The 16,245-nt window shown below is 39.7% G+C and overlaps 2 protein-coding genes across 5 annotated transcripts in view; one reads left to right on the top strand and one right to left on the bottom strand.

Moving 5' to 3' along the window:
- Positions 1–16,245, top strand: part of LOC310738371 (ciliary microtubule-associated protein 2-like) — a 365,395-nt gene that overhangs the window by 89,193 nt on the left and 259,957 nt on the right. The window lies entirely within an intron of this gene.
- usp24 (ubiquitin specific peptidase 24) overlaps positions 3,237–16,245 on the bottom strand; it is a 64,552-nt gene continuing 51,543 nt past the window's right edge. For all 4 annotated transcript variants that reach the window (XM_083563270.1, XM_083563271.1, XM_083563268.1 and 1 more), the window contains 18 exons: positions 14,133–14,257; positions 13,865–14,006; positions 13,623–13,773; positions 12,683–12,778; positions 12,486–12,589; positions 12,116–12,229; positions 11,343–11,550; positions 10,876–10,965; positions 10,643–10,745; positions 9,327–9,445; positions 9,094–9,207; positions 8,891–8,956; positions 8,600–8,666; positions 8,402–8,480; positions 8,142–8,217; positions 7,943–8,029; positions 7,749–7,859; positions 3,237–6,264 (listed from right to left, as the gene is read on the bottom strand). In XM_083563270.1, coding sequence (XP_083419396.1) covers positions 6,202–6,264; positions 7,749–7,859; positions 7,943–8,029; positions 8,142–8,217; positions 8,402–8,480; positions 8,600–8,666; positions 8,891–8,956; positions 9,094–9,207; positions 9,327–9,445; positions 10,643–10,745; positions 10,876–10,965; positions 11,343–11,550; positions 12,116–12,229; positions 12,486–12,589; positions 12,683–12,778; positions 13,623–13,773; positions 13,865–14,006; positions 14,133–14,257 — 1,915 coding nt within the window. In that variant the 3' untranslated portion in view covers positions 3,237–6,201. The remainder of the gene's footprint in view (positions 6,265–7,748; positions 7,860–7,942; positions 8,030–8,141; positions 8,218–8,401; positions 8,481–8,599; positions 8,667–8,890; positions 8,957–9,093; positions 9,208–9,326; positions 9,446–10,642; positions 10,746–10,875; positions 10,966–11,342; positions 11,551–12,115; positions 12,230–12,485; positions 12,590–12,682; positions 12,779–13,622; positions 13,774–13,864; positions 14,007–14,132; positions 14,258–16,245) is intronic.

Here is a 16,245-nt window from a genome sequence, read left to right as displayed (position 1 = left end):
ACTACTGATATGTGCTATTTCTTACAAAGTACAAGAACCTGTCTGATTATCAGTCATGTATTCAGTATACCATGAGATACTTTGCTATTATGTGTAATATTTTGTGATTTTGCATGTATAATAAATAGATACATTTTTCAGCTTTTTTCCAGTATTATTTTAATATTTACATTGCTATTTAGTTTATCTTTGAAGGCTTATTATTTCCAAAGCTTTAGCAAATGATTGTTATTATTATAAAAAAATAGTTTTCACACTGTTGATTTATTGTGTAATAATGGAAAACACGTCTTTTTTAGGTGTCCACAAATTGACAGAAATCCAGAAAAATAGAAGATTGTACCATTCGGAAAGATTTGAGACATGCAGGGGTGTCAAACATACACCCCACCCCACCCACGAGGACCTGACCAACAACTGTTGTAATTCACTCTGCTACATTAATCTGTGTTCTAGATTTAAATGATCAACCATATTTAAGCACAATTTGTAAAAAAAACAAACAAAAAAACATATCAATTGCGGGAAAACATAAACCCAGAGCCATAAAACGTGAAACCGTGCCACAAATGTCATAGCATCAGGGGGTAAATGCTTATACATTTTATAAACAATTTTGCAGCTGTTTTGATATTAGTCACTGGCCAACTTCAACATTGTGGGTTATATTTGTGTGTTTACATTTCTGAACTATGGAAAAGCTCAAGCGAAATGAACTCAATTATACAATATAACAATATGCATTAAATTTCTTTATATAATAATTTAGAACAGCAACAGGTTGTTGATGTGTCTACAAATCTGATTTTGGTTCTGATATTCGACTGTGTATCCTGTTAAATCACTGATGGAACTGTAAAAGTAAAACTGGACAAAAGTATGCGGACACCTGACCTTTCCAGCTGCAAGTTGGAGGCACGCGATATTATTGGACGTCTGTTGATACGGTAGCAATACATTTTTCTCTACTTGAACTAGGAGACCCGAACCTGTTCCAGCATGACATTGCTCCTGTTCATGAAGATATGGTTTACATGGTTTGGAGTGGAAGATCTGCTATAGAGCTCTGACCTCAACTCTATTGAACACCTTTGGGATGAATGTGAACACTGACTGCACCTCACCTCACCTCACCTTCATCATAACCTGACTTTACCAACACCCTTGTGTCTGAATGAGTGCAAATCTTCACAAGTACACTCCAAACATCTAGTGGAACATCTTCCAAGAAGAGTGGAGCTTATTTTAACAGCAAATAGGGATTAAATTGTAAATAAATATAGCTTTTTAACAGATAAGAGTAGTCCTGGGACAGTGAAGGAAAAGCAGTCCCAGATCTAGACTTTCTCATCACAATGCTTGACTGCTGGGAGAAGGTTCTTATGGAGGCTGTTTGGGGCTTTCTCCAAACCAAACATCGCCACCTACTGCTGATGAGAAACCACCTCGCAAATGTTAGCCTCTTAGACATTAGCAAAGACATAAGGAATGGGTAAACCACTCATTAAACCACTCTGAATTTCCTGGTTGCACAGTTGCACTTCTTTGACTATATAGTACACAGACTGTAGACTATAGTACACGGTTAGAAATGGGGATTATATACACCGATCAGGTATAATTTTTATTATACATTATATTATTATGATCGGTGAAGTGAGTGACTTGACTTGATGAATGATCATTGTATAATCCCTGAACTACCCTGACTGCACCCCCAGTCCTCCTCACTCTACTCAGCATCAGCACCTGACAGGCAAAATGTGGAATGGGATGTACAAGCACATACAAATCTTATTGTCAGGTGTCTACAAACTTTTGTCATTACACAACTTACTCGCCTGTCTCTTCTCATTTCTCGTTCTGTTTCCGCTTACAGGTTTCAATGCTCCTCCGTGTTGCGGACATTGAAGAAGACTCGCACAATCTCGCACAGGGCATTCCATGGAACTTGAAGCGCATCATCTGGATTTATGCCATGTCTTTATTTAAGTGAGAGAAATTTTTGAGGAAGAGATAATGGTGAAAGACTTCAACAAAGTGCCTGAGGAGGATTAAGTCCGAGTTCACAACCAGGTCAGAGACCTGAAGGAGCCTTTACTCTGGATATAAGGATGAGAGCTGCTACATTTACAAATCCCACTATCGTAAGATGTTGACGGATTTCCTATAACGGCATCTCCGACAGTACCAGCTGTCAAGCAAATCACAGACCTATACTGATGCGCTCATTATACATTATAAATAGACTTTCCACATAAACATGTTTGAAAAAGGGTGTAATCGATGTTATGGGGGAACTCATTCTCTACCATGCTTGAACGATGACCTCCGGTGATTTGGATCATGAGCAGATCCTATCCTTCTCCACACTTTGACCGTAGCACTTAGGCGGAGATTAACATTTACGGCTTTACCACTGCCTGGTGGAGGAAGCAGTTGAGTTTATCTTCACAACTTTCACATTGTCATCACTTGCTGTTATTTTTCATTCTGTTTGATTTTGGTCCATGGTTTCTTTCTCTTACAAAACACATCCAAATTGCATTGTATTCTTCTCCTGGCTGATGCTGTATAATAAATACTTCCAGACAGCAAGAGTCTTAATAGATTCATACAAGAGAAGCTGCTAAGTGCTAAGAGCATGTGGACACCGGCTGTGTGTGTTCCAGTGTGACGGTCACAGAATACACATCCTGGAGTGCTGAGTGCGTGAAAAACAAGGGTGTTATGTACAGTGGTGTAGAGTGAGGAGGTCTGGGTTCACTCTCAGTGTCCAAGTTCATTCCATAGGTGTTCAGTAGGGTTAAGGTCAGAGCTCTATAGCAGGCCATTCAAGATCTTCCACCCTGTATGTAAAGCATCTGTTCATAGAGTTTGCATTGTGCACAGGTGCTTTGTCCTGCTGGATCAGGTTTGGGTCTCCTAGTTCAAGTGAAGGCAAAATGTGATGCTCCCACACCTGATTGTGTGCCTCCAACTTTGCAGTAACAGTTGGGAAATAAACCACATATGGCTGTAAAAGTCAGGTGTCCCAATACATTTGTCCATATAGTGTAAACTAAGTAAACTCCTTCAGAGGGAAAACACAGGGTTCACACAGAAACAGTCACACAGCAGACATTTGCATTCTGCAAAGGAAAAACCCACTTGCTGGTGGGATCATTTTGTGCTAGTCGTGTCAAGAATTTACTTGTTAACTATGAAAAGGACACAAACATGACATCCGCAGATTCTAAAATGTTCTGCATTCCAGTTTTATTCATTTTTATATCAAATAGTTCCCATAATCAAACTCTGATTTACAAATTAAAACATGGTTTGAACATGCATTTTTCGAATTCTGACCATCCACACACTCGGCAGAGGTGCAAGTAATAAAACCATTGAAGTGTCTCCAGCTCTGTTCAATCAACATCATTTATTAAAAAAAAGAAGAAGAAAAAAAGAAGGAAAAAAAAAAAAAAAAGAGGGGAACACTAGTATATCAAATAGAAATACATCAGAATTTAATTTCGAAGGATTTGTGTGTTTTACTTGAGCCTGTACTTGGAGTAGTTGTTGTTTTTTTTTTTATATCAATTGGGCCGGAAAAAAGAAAGAAAGAAAAAAAAAGATCCAGTGTTGAGTAACATTCAAGCATCTGTCCAATCCAATCATGGGGATGATACAAGCTCTTTCTTTGATATGACAATCTGATTAAAGGAAGTCAGATCCACGTTACTGTTGAAAACTGAAAAGCCATGTCTAATGGGAGACTCAAATATGGATACATGTGGAATTTAACATCAGATTATCCAAAAAAAAAAAAAAGAAAAGTAAGTGAAGAAGAAAAGAATTATGCAGCGAGTTCACCTGACGTATGATGCTGTAATGATTTAACTACAGAAGATAACTGTAGTCTGATTGCTTAGACCCATTTGTTGCATGGCGATTGTAATCACTCCGTTAACACTTCTACACCAACCCCCCCCCCCCCCAAAAAAAAAAGATTAATGTCAAGGTTTCACACTTACATTCACAAACGAACATGCATAAGACGACGGGTTAAATGGCAGCGTTTCTCTTCTTTGTGTTTGTTATTTTCCCGCTGCTCCGTCATCATCGCTCTACAACAGCACGCGAATAAATGATGAGTCGAGCGGCATCTCTCTTCTGATCCTCTCAGGAAAAAAAATAAAACGCACGAAACGGATGCCTTTATGCGATGCAGTGCCGAGATAGGTGCTTTTGTAAACATCGTATGAATGGTGCGCTAAAGTGTACTTGAATACAATACAAAATAAGCAGCAACTGTCCCTGACACTTGGCTAAGATCCTGGCTCTGGTCTGAAGCATGAAGAGGATACGAGAGAGAAAGAGCGAGAAAGAGAAAGAGTCGGCATGACCAAAGCCTGAGGATCGAGGACGAGCACCAAACAGTTCTTGGCACTCAGGTTCCCTCCTCTACACTACTTTTCTTCTTTTGGCAACAGTGCCGATGTTTGTTGTTGTTGTGTATGTACCACGTGGTATAAGGCAAACAGACATGAACAAACAAGTAGCAGGCAAATAACTAGAAAATAGCTCTTGGCAAAGAAAATCCCCTGAACAAGCATCAGTTAAAGCTCGAAGCAACGAGTGTGAATGTGGCTGTGTGATCTGAGAAGCTCACCCTGGTCTCTCAGGAGGCACTGGATGTTTGCTGATGTGTATGCGCACGTGATTTGGTCGAGCGGATGTTCTGCGCAGATGCTGCAGTATGGAAATCGTTTGACACTCGCCTTGTCGTTACAACCAAACACACATTACACAGTAAAACAAAACATGTCTTAGGAGGACCAGGAGACTGTGTGTGTGTGTGTGTGTGTGTGTGTGAGATTTAAATTGGCATCCACATGAAAACTGAAAGGCCGCAGTGGCAGACCCACTGCAGCAAGCCTGAGACAAATACATGACCAAAAAAAAAAAAAAAACACGAGAAGAAAAAAAAAACTGCAGGTTGTGAAATTTCACCTCCACACTAAGACGCCGGTGGGTTCGTTCTGGCGCGTGAAATGAAAATTGGAATGAGGAAGATTTCCAGACTTTTTCCCGCAAGTTTCTTGAGTCCACTGTTACAAGATGGACTGGATTTTTATTTTTTTGGGGGGGAAGACAAAGCAAAACAAAACAAAAAAAATAAAAAAAACAGCGATATGCGACAGCTGAAGCACTCAAGAGTGACCAATTTCCAAACCGTTTCCACGGATATGCTATCGGTTCTCACGCTTGATGTGATTTCGATGAAACACGTGACGTAATTTGATTTCACGCCCTCTTCCTGGCATCGCCAAAACAAAGGTGGGTTGGTGGGTGGTTGGGGGCGGGGGTTTGGGTGGTAAGAGAAAGAAAGCAAAGCAGCAAAGAACATGGTCATTCAATTGGCTGTCAAATGTCACCTTCTTAGACCTGACAAACTGAAGTCATATATAAAGTGCATTTAAAAAAAAATATATATACCAGCAATAGAGAGAGAAAGAAGGGAAGAAAGAAAGAAAGAGAGAGAGAGAGAGAGAAAGAACAACTGTAGCTAAGAGTAGCAAGTATCTCTTAGAGTTGATTACGAGGCACCTCTCGAAAAACAAAACAAAAAAATTATAGAACTCTTAAAAAATATTATTTTACATTTGAAATTACACAATGGAACACACCTTCCAATTTCTTTATGAATGCATCTCTTGTTATATTGGCAAATATCCACAAAGCGTGTCCTTTTATCTTTCTTTTTTTTTTTTTTTGCAGTTGTTTAAAGCAGCCTTCCTTCAGCACCACGAAATCCTGCATGTGTGTGAAACGTGACACAAAACAAACAAACAAAAAAAACCTCCTCCATATTCTACTGAACTCAGGCTACATGATGGGATCTCAGTTAAACACATGATATCCAATGAGAGTTGAGCTCCGGTCCGGTCTCATCAACCTCAGCCTTTTTCTTGACCTGCCACAGCCATTTGATTCGATTTCCTCACTTCAGAGTGACCTCTGAGAACCGAGTTTGTGCCTCTTGTTTCCTGATGATCCGTTTTTTTTTGTCCACCAGGAGGTCAAGTGCAGTCTTTCGGTTGGCTGCTTGGAGCTACAATATCTCTCCATTGGAGGGAATCTTGATTTTTTTTATTTTTTTTTTGCTTGTGTAAAAAAAAAAAAAAAAATTGACCCTACTACTGTTGATAAAGAGAGTTAGGGGTCAACATCGTCTAAATCGCTCTTTGAGTCACCCAGCATCATAGGAGACTCTGATCCCTGGAAAAAAAAGAGGGGGAACAGGGAACGGACAGAAAATGGATGAAAAATAAAAGAAATATTCACTGTATAAACCACACATGGCAAAGACTGATCATAGTTTTATCATTACAATTTTCATTTACTGGAAATAAGAGAAGCGGATCCCGAAAGTTGACCAGTGGTGTCCTTTAATTTTGCCCATCATGCCATACATTACAAAAGATGGAGATTTTTTCCCCCCCAAAAAATAAGGGCCAGCTTCATGACTCTCATTAGAGGTCACTAAATCGTTAATTTGGCCCATGGGTTTCAATCATGTTTAATTCTTGGCATAGGAAAGGCCCTTCACCTTCCCAGGTATGACTGCAAGCGAGAAATAAGTCTGGAATGGGATGTGCAATGCGCACATGAGTGAGATGGTCAGGTGTTTACATATACTGAAGCCATGTAAATGTGACTCCTGTATTGCTGCCTAGAATATCAGGAAGACTGTAACCATAAGAATTTTATGAAATTAGCTCAAGCACAGCATGCATAAGAGGACCTAAGTGCATCAAGGTTATAAGACCTCCCAAAGGTTCCAATCTCCTCAAATCAAATCAATGCACCCTGGAACAAGGTCCAGCACACATCCATTACACTCACGACTAGAGGTTGACTGGGTATGGGGTTTTTCCTTTGGCTGATATTTAGAAATCAGAGCAGCACAATCTTCTCTAATCAGTATACTTGTTAGCAGGTTTTGGTAAACATGCCTACTTGTGCTACACTATGCTACAGCTGCTTGCTTTATATATTCGCAGTTTTCACTCTTCCAGTTTGCAGGTTTGGATGGCGAATACAGACTTCTGCCACCTGCTGGTATGGGAGAGTTCTGTTCTCTCACGCAAGGGCAGAATGTAGATGTGCGGTTTGGTGTGCTAGATGTGTCTGCCTAATCGTCGGCCCAATTTGCAGCACAATCGGCCGATACTGATTAAAAGAAAAATGCCTTCCTTGTTTTGAAACATCTCTCCATATATTTATATTGTATCTAGCTGGCTACGCTTGTGGTTTGGGGACTGGCAGACAGTATACTCCATACACCGATCAGGCATTATCTCTTCTTCATGGCACCTGTTAGAGGGTGGGATATTTTAGGCAGCAAGTAAACATTTTGTCTTTTTGCAAAAAAAATTGTGACGAGTGGGTCAGATCATCTCCAAAACTGCAGCTCTGGTAGGGTTTCCTGGTCTGCAGTGCTCAGTATCTATCAAAAGTGCTCCAAGGAAAGAACAGTGGTGAACCAGCGACAGGGTCCGTGTGTCTGATCAACCAGACGAGCTTCTGTAGCTCACATTGCTGAAGAAGTTAATGCTGTTAATGTTTGACAGGTCACGACTGTTTTGGCAGCAAAAGGGGGGACCAACACGATATTAGGGAGGTGGTAATAATGTTATTCCTGATCGATGTATACACATGCATTCATGAGAAACAGAGTGGAGGCTATTCAGATTAATTACCTGTCTAAGGCTGCGGTCCGAGTTCTCATTAGCTGGGCTACCATCAGAGCCATTACTGCTGCCAGACTGTTCCTTCTCATTCAGTAGAGCTGTGGCATAAGCCAGTGTATCCTACACACACACACACAAACAGCTTACACAAGGTGGCTAGGAACACTAAAGGCAGTACTATGATTTAAGTAAAAACTTCAGACCTGTGCTGAGATGGTCCGCTGGAAGGTCTTAGCCGTGGACGTCTCGTTGGACACGTTGCTCTGAGGGGTCCAGTAATGCTCGGACATCTGTAAAAATGGGAGAAAAACAAACAAACAAAAAAATGGATGAATACCCTGAATCACCATGCAAATGTAACCTGGGGGGGGTTTATTTACTCAATTTTGGTCAGTATCTTGCCTTTTTTTGCAGCCACTGCACTGCCCAGCTCCAATGTCCTGACAGCTCCTTGAAGTAGTCTTTAGCTGGAGCACACCTGGCCAAAACACATACGACCATTGGGTGACTGAACCATACATATCCACTGCTGTTGTGCAATCCCTTTCGTCGGAGGGAAGACTTTCTGCCAGTGGATTACTGTTCCAAGGGCTTATACAATATAAAGGCAGCTAAATGGCGATTAAAGAAGAGCCGTGAGAGGACATGTGTGATTCACTCACTTCTGCGCTAAAGTGACAAGGAACTTGACGCACTGGTAGCAGCGGCTGCTGTCCACGTTGTTGCTCTGATGCATTAAAGCTGAAACGGTAAAAACACACAAGAAGACAATGTAATTTTAGCAAGAGCCTTGCTAAAGGGCCCAGACGTTAGATGATATAAGGTAGATTTTTGAAGATGAAGTTCAGAATGATACCTACCCAGAAGCCCCTTTTCAGTTTCGAATGCATATTTGAGTCTTTGGGACTGCAGAGGGTCTTCTACCATCTAAAGTTGATCAAAAGAAGGATGTAAGGTGTCTGTGCTGAATCTTTTCAACTAGCAAATGAATTAATTCATGAGTATTCTGTGTTCTTTCTCACCGTTTCTATACATGGATTTATCCTGTTCAAAACATGGCTCGCTTTGCCCGAGTTCAATTGAAACAAATACAGGACAGTCTGACTACTCTAACATTTCTTGAGGCTGCTGCTCTACTTAGCAACACTCACCAGAATCTCCAGAAGCAATTGGAAGACATTCTTGAGCTCATGAGGAGGCGCCGAGTCCAGCTGATTCTAAAAACCACACACACACACACACACACACACACACACACACACACGAAAAGTCAGCATTGCACTCTATTTAAAAAAATATATATATTTTTATACGTTTTGTGAGTGAAGATTTGTAGATTTCAGGGCGATCTTACCTTTAGCAGGTGCAGCACCCCCAAAGAGAAAGGCTCATTACAAAAGCAGCAGTATGTCACCATCTCTATGAGGAAAGACAGTGGTCCAGAAAGCTCACGCATGGCAAACATGACCTAGAAAGGAAACAAATAAAAATAAATCCTGCATCGGTGATTATAACAAAAAACAAATTAAGCGTAATGTTTCCGAGTGTAAGAATGTGTGTGTGAGATAGAGTAAGAGAGAGAAAGACCTCCATAAGGTAAGGTTGTCCCTCAGGTTTGAACAGCAGTGTGTTGACGTCTTGGTGCAGTGGCAGGAGTGAGGTTGAAGACACTAGACCAGAGGAGCTATGCTTAAACGATCCAGGAGCTGTGCACACACAGACAGAGCGTCAGATTTACAGTCTGAACGATGCATGAAGCACGCACATGAATATTCATTCCAAGGTTCGCACACTTTCATGCAGACCAGATTCAAGGACTTTTCAAGCACCATTTGTTTTTGTTTTTTTATATCGAGCACCTATCAAATTTACACCCAAAAATATAAAGTGTCATGACAGACCTCTTACGGTCTTTAATAATAATAAATGAAATGCAAATAATAAATAAATCAACAAACAAACAAATAGTTATAAAGAAAACGGTTAGTAAATGCAATAAAGACAGTGATATTACAAGAACATCCAGTACACATTATATGCAGACACACAGAATTATTAATAATTCTAAACAGATAATGTCATATACTTTATGCTTTATTAATACGGTGATCACTCTTATCCTTATTAATAAGAATGTTCCTTTCGGACACAGCAAGTGTCACGGCTCAAATATCGGACCCCCACCCAGGACAAAAGGTACACGCGACACTGCTAGCAACGTAATGTCTAAAAATCCCCAAAACAAATATTCTGACGAGATTAAAACAATATTCTACTAAACTAAATTTAATTCTAACACTTTCAAGGATCTAAATTTGTTTTCAAGTACTTTCCAGGCCTTCAATCCATGCGACAAAAACAGCGGTCCCCAACCTTTTTTGCGCCACGGATTAATGTCAGACAATATTTTAAAGTGTGGGGAATAAATAAAAAAAATAATTAAATGGTACGAACGACAAAAATTTTTTCAGTTTTTTTTCTAAATATAATAATAAATGTGAATCCACTGTGTTGTTTTTTGGTCATTTTGCTCGCTTGGGGGTTTCAATTTAGCGGTAATGTATTATGTGTTAGCGGCCGGAGCAGCCCCTTTAAAAAGGTAGCGGATGGAGTTGTGACATGTGATCGAGGCATCATGACATGCATTAAGAGTGAGTCATAGACAGATGTGGTGGAGAGAATCCAATAATAATAAAAAAAAAAAAAAAAACATCGTTCGGAATCAGATAAGAAATAAAACGCAAATATTGTAAGTTATGTATTCTTTCTGTGTGGCCCGGTACCATTTGACCCACGGACCCGGGTTGGGGACCACTATTCTAAAATTCAAATGACTTGGAAGAAGTGTGGGAACCCTGTCATTGTTTGTGTGTCTGATACAGTTGAGTGATACAGTTGCTTACTCTCCGTTCTTTGAGATTTCAGGTCTGTGTGTAGCACCACCAGGGCAAGTGTGTTATGCAAGTGCACGAACTCTCGTGCCTGAGCTGAACTCCACCGGCGGTTCTAAATTGAACATGGTGAAGATAAATGTTCAAAAAAACAGAACAAGCGTTTAAGCTGGAGGCTGTAAGTTTTGTTAGTGTTTCTGACATTAAAATTGATACACAAAAGTCAGCAGTTCAGATGGTAATACCTGATTGTTCTGTCTATTGGGACCCAACAGGAAGATGAGCATCCTTCGATAAGCTGCATGCTTCAACAATAACTGACAAGGTCCGAATCCCTTAGAGTGGAGACACACACACATTATATATATTTATATATATATTTATATATATATATATATATATATATATATATATATATATATATATATATATATATATATATATATATATATAAATAAAAATAAATATACTCAAATATAAATATAATTATACACAAAAACAAACAAGCACGTTTTATATATATATATATATATATATATATATATATATATATATATATATATATATATATATATATATATATATAAAAGGATATGTATAATAAGGATATGTATAATAATATATGACAATATATATATATATATATATATATATATATATATATATATATATATATATATATATATATATATATATATATATATATTCTTACCCTCTGGGCAAAGTTACTAAACAGGCTGAAGTACTGTGAGCAGTTTTTGCAGTTTTCTGGTACGTCCTTGTCGAGCAAAGAGAGCAGCATGTCTAGAAGACAGTCCAGCCCTGAGTCCTGGAAAAACAGCGCGCTCTCGAGAGTTTTCTCAAGGATGGAGGCCACCACTACACGCACCTCCCGCACATTACACTCCAACAGGCAGTTCCTATAAACAGTGAGAGAAAGAGAGAGAGAGAGAGAAATCAGAGACCGAGAGCAGTATCATAATCGCAATCAATTCCTTTTTATCGTATCCAGTGATACATATGTTTTTCATCATTAGTCCTAGAACAATTTGGGTTTTCTGGAATCTGAGCGATCCCATGGGAGCGAACTACAACCCTCCCTTCCTTCACAGTGTTTCACCAAGCACACATGCAGATGCTCAATCCACATCAATGGATACAGCGCACATCGAATGTGAATGCCACTGGCTCCATGTGTTAATAGTCTGTGGCTAAGTTCTACTTTGTGTTGTCTCAGCCAATAAGATACCAGGAAGCACACCCAGACGCACAGCTAACAAGCAATTTATGAGTTTCTGCCTGCAGCATCCACATATTTGGGTATGCAAAGGAAAAAAAATGCATATGACATGATGGTAGTCTGGCTAAAGTGAAAACTCCAGAGATAAAGCTGTACAGAGGTCTGGTTGCTCTGGTGCTTATCAGAAGACATAGCTATTAGCTATTAGGGTATTTGTCTCATTTCTTAACCGTATTCCTACTCACTTGATGATCTCCCGTCCCTCAGCGGCCACCAGATACTGCACCATCCATCGACATGCCTCACTGCTCTTCGAAAGTAGCATCTCCACTGTAGCTATCCACTCCTCTGTATCAACCCTAACAGGGACACACGCATCAGAATCAGGTTTATTGGTCAGGTGTGTTGGCACCCACAAGAAATTTGGTTCCAGCAGTTAGTGACTGTCAAAAGTACAGACATTAATAACACTATACATTTAGCTTGGACTATACAAGACAAAACAGAAAGTGTGAGACAATAATGATTATACTCACATTTATCTACATACGGTAATTTATTATTATTATTATTTTTTATTAGATTAGCTGACTCGATAAAAATTATCTCCAGTACCGAAGCTTTTTCTTGGTATGCAGGTACGTGTGGAACAGGAACTGCACAGCAAGCTGTAGGCTGGTCTTTGCCATAGCCTGGTAGGCCTGATGCTTCAGCTTCGTCTGTGTGCATTAAAAAAGCCAGTAAAGTAATTAGTTATTTATTCTAAAACAAACAAACAAACGAACAAAAACAAACGCGTGGCGGTGTCTTACCGAGTTGACAGACGCCAGTGACAGGGTGAAGTTAAAGTAATCACTATTGTATACGTCTCTGTTCTTCATGAACTTTAGGTTCTCATCCCTCACCATCTGTAGGACAAACATCTGGGTGTTTATTACATGATCTACAACAAGGGTGGACAAATCAGTACACCACATATGTATCCGGTTGAAACAGAAGATCTGGCTTTTGAGAAAACGCATGAATTAGAGCAAGAGATGACAAATGGTCTTTTCTAAATTCATGAACACGTGTAGTAGTAAATTGCACAGCGACACAACTCTCTAGTTTACTACAGGCTAGAGGTCGACCGTTTTTTTGGTTTTGCCGATTATTTGGCACCGTTAGATTTCCAGCAGGAAATATCAGCAAAAATCCATACTGGGTTTTTCCAGAAGATCCACTGTCATTATGAGAGCGGCCTCTAGAGGCAAATCACTGACACCGCATGCTGTTTTTACACGCGAGACTGCGCGCTGTACGGAGCGCATATTAGGTCTATTCATTATAGATTTATTAGTTATAAAAATTATATTGATAATATAATTCATACAGTCGTATTTATTAAATTTACCACATTTTCATGGTTTAGTACTGTTTTTTTTTTTTTTTTTTTTTAAATATCAAAATTCAGTACTATTTTACAGGGTTATGTTTGTTTTATTTTATCCAGTATCCATTTAAAAAAAATACCGGTTGATCAATCCATTATCGGCAAGTACGAGCCAATATAGCTACAAATATTTGTAAAACCCACTACCGTTTGACCTCTACTACAAGCAATCAGCTCTCACACACACTCACACAAAATAAATTCATTAGCCAGACTGAAGTATTTTATGCATAATTTGAAAACGGGAAACAGTTGAAACATATTGACGGGGAATAAACACAATGTCCTGTATCTGAGATTTTGTTGGAAATTAACGGCACCTGAAAGATCCAGGCTGGCATCTTCTCTACAAACAGGCCCTTTTTCTCTCCTTTCTTGACCAGCCGGGTGAGCAAAGTGAGACGGTCATTATTGGCTCTGGGGGGTCGTGGGGATGACTGAGGTGAAATGTCAGGAGAAGAAGGGGCAGACCTGAGTAGTGGAAAAAAAAAAAACAGGTAAATATCAGCCATTAAAAAAAATCCAATCATGTGTGATGTCACTGTTTTGATGAGTTACTCACAGAGACAGGTCCTCGGCTTCCTGTCTCATGACGCTGACGCGGCTCTTTTTGGGCAGCACAGGTGAGTTCTGCTCACTGATGCGCTGGTAGAACAACATATAAGCATTCCAGTAGCGCCGCCGAACATCTGGATACGGGTTAGCTACAGGAAAACAGGGTACCGTATCTTCATCAAATTATATATCAATGATTTATTCATGAGCATTCGATTAGGTGATTTCTTGTGCATCTGCCAGGTGTTCAGATCCGTGGGGAAAAAATAACGTACACTGATCGTAGACTTTGGGTCTGTACTCTCCACCAAAACACTCGTACTCCAAGGTTTCGTCGTTCATGTCGAACTCCTCGACGATGTTATCGTTAAACTTGTACCATCGGCTTCGTGAGCTGCCCCTAGATGAAAGAGGAGAGAATGGTAGCGAAAGAGAAAAAGCGCACAATATGAGCTTAGTTTGGTGGCTATTCCAGTACGAGCCTCTCAGGCATCTGGACCTGTTTTAGATATTAAACAGTTTAGTACTTGTAAAAAGGCAGAGGGTCAAATCAGTAAATGCTCCTATGTACACACATTCATTAAAAAAACCACCAGAACACATTAGCCTCACAATGGTGTCTATGGGCTGTGAACCTGACTACAGGATTTCTGCAGGTTTCCGAGTCAAATTTATGACTTTTGAAGACCCTTTTAAGACCATTAAGAATTAAATTTCAGACATATATCTAGGGCTGCAACAACTAATCTATAAAATTGATAATAATCGATAATGAAATTTAAAGTGTGCGTCCCAGGTCACGGATGAAGGTGAAACATCAACACGGTAAGTAAAAACTGTAGAATCCTCAACATGTGTAAATGGTACACTTTAATGAAGTGCTGTTGAACTGTTTGTTTGTAACTTCTGCACAGTCGCACTGGATCTGTTCTGTCGTGACTCGCGAGCAGCAGGTTGCACAATCAGTTCGCTCGCGACATGGTGACGGATTTAATTAAACCGGTGCGAACAAACACTAAATCTAGAAGCAGCAAACGATTACATTTGTAGTCACTGTTGTGGTTTTTAGCAAATGCTTATGCATTTGTACACCAGTGCATATTTTTCCTGCTTTGCTACGTTCAAATGCGTTTATTTTTTTTAAGTTTGAACATTTAATTTATGTAAAGATAATTTCATTATTATACAGAATTAAATAAATGCTATGTTCTAGATGCTCGAATCTTCCCAACTAGAAAAAAAAGTCTTTTTTTTAAAGCATGCACTCTAACAAGCAGCTACTATAAGCTTCAAAATGTCTAAATTAAAAATGATTAAACTCAATATGTAGCTTTTGCATTTTTTTAAGTACACTTTTATACATAAATACCCTGAATAAGGGCTTTATATAGTTATAATGCAGTTGCAGGGAGAAGAGGTGGAGAAGGTGGAGGAGTTCAGGTTCCTGGGGTCAACAGTGCAGAGTAATGGAGAGTGTGTTAGAGAAGTGAAGAAAATAGTGCAGGCAGGGTGGAGTGGGTGGAGAAGAGTGACAGGAGTGATTTGTGATAAAAGGGTATCTGTGAGAGTGAAAGGGAAAGTTTATAGGACTGTGGTGAGACCTGCGATGTTGTATGGATTAGAGACAGTGGCATTGAGTAAAAGACAGGAGATGGAGCTGGAGGTAGCAGAGCTGAAGATGTTGAGGTTTTCGTTGGGAGTAATGAGGATGGACAAGATTAGAAATAAGTTTATTATAGGGACAGCACATGTAGGACGTTTTGGAGACAAGGTGAGGGAGGCGAGATTGAGATGGTTTGGACATGTGCAGTGGAGGGACATGGGGTATATCAGTAGGAGAATGCTGAGGATGGAGCCAGCAGGAAGGAGGAAAAGAGGAAGGCCAAGGAGGAGGATTATGGATGTGGTGAGGGAAGACATGCAGGTAGTTGGTTTGAAAGAGGGCAGGGGGGTATGGAGACGGATGATCCGCTGTGGCGACCCCTAATGGGAGAAGCCGAAAGAAAAAGAAGAAGGAGAGTAAGCAAAACAGCAAAAAAAAAGATTATCGGATAATTCGATTAATCAATTATTAAAATAATCGTTAGTTGCGGCCCATCAAAAACACACAAATACGTTGCTAGCAATTGACCTTGACTAAGCCCTAAACTAATTTTTCATTCAAGCCAAGTATCGCTAAACTCTCTATCCGAGAGAGATTCGTGCCGATAACAGAAAGCTGATTGGTTGTGGCATGTTGGTCTCATTTATAGTCGCGAAAGAGAGCAAATTATTTTTGGACTAGCGAGATAAAGACCTACAACACCACAGAAACAAACAAACCAAACAAAAACACAAGACTTTTAAAGGCCTAAAATTTTTTTGACTTTTTAAGACCTTGCAGAAACC

The sequence above is a fragment of the Silurus aristotelis genome, assembly GCF_946808225.1.
Source record: "Silurus aristotelis genome assembly, chromosome: 15".
Lineage (NCBI taxonomy): Eukaryota > Metazoa > Chordata > Actinopteri > Siluriformes > Siluridae > Silurus > Silurus aristotelis.
This window is presented reverse-complemented; position numbering and strand designations above follow the sequence as displayed.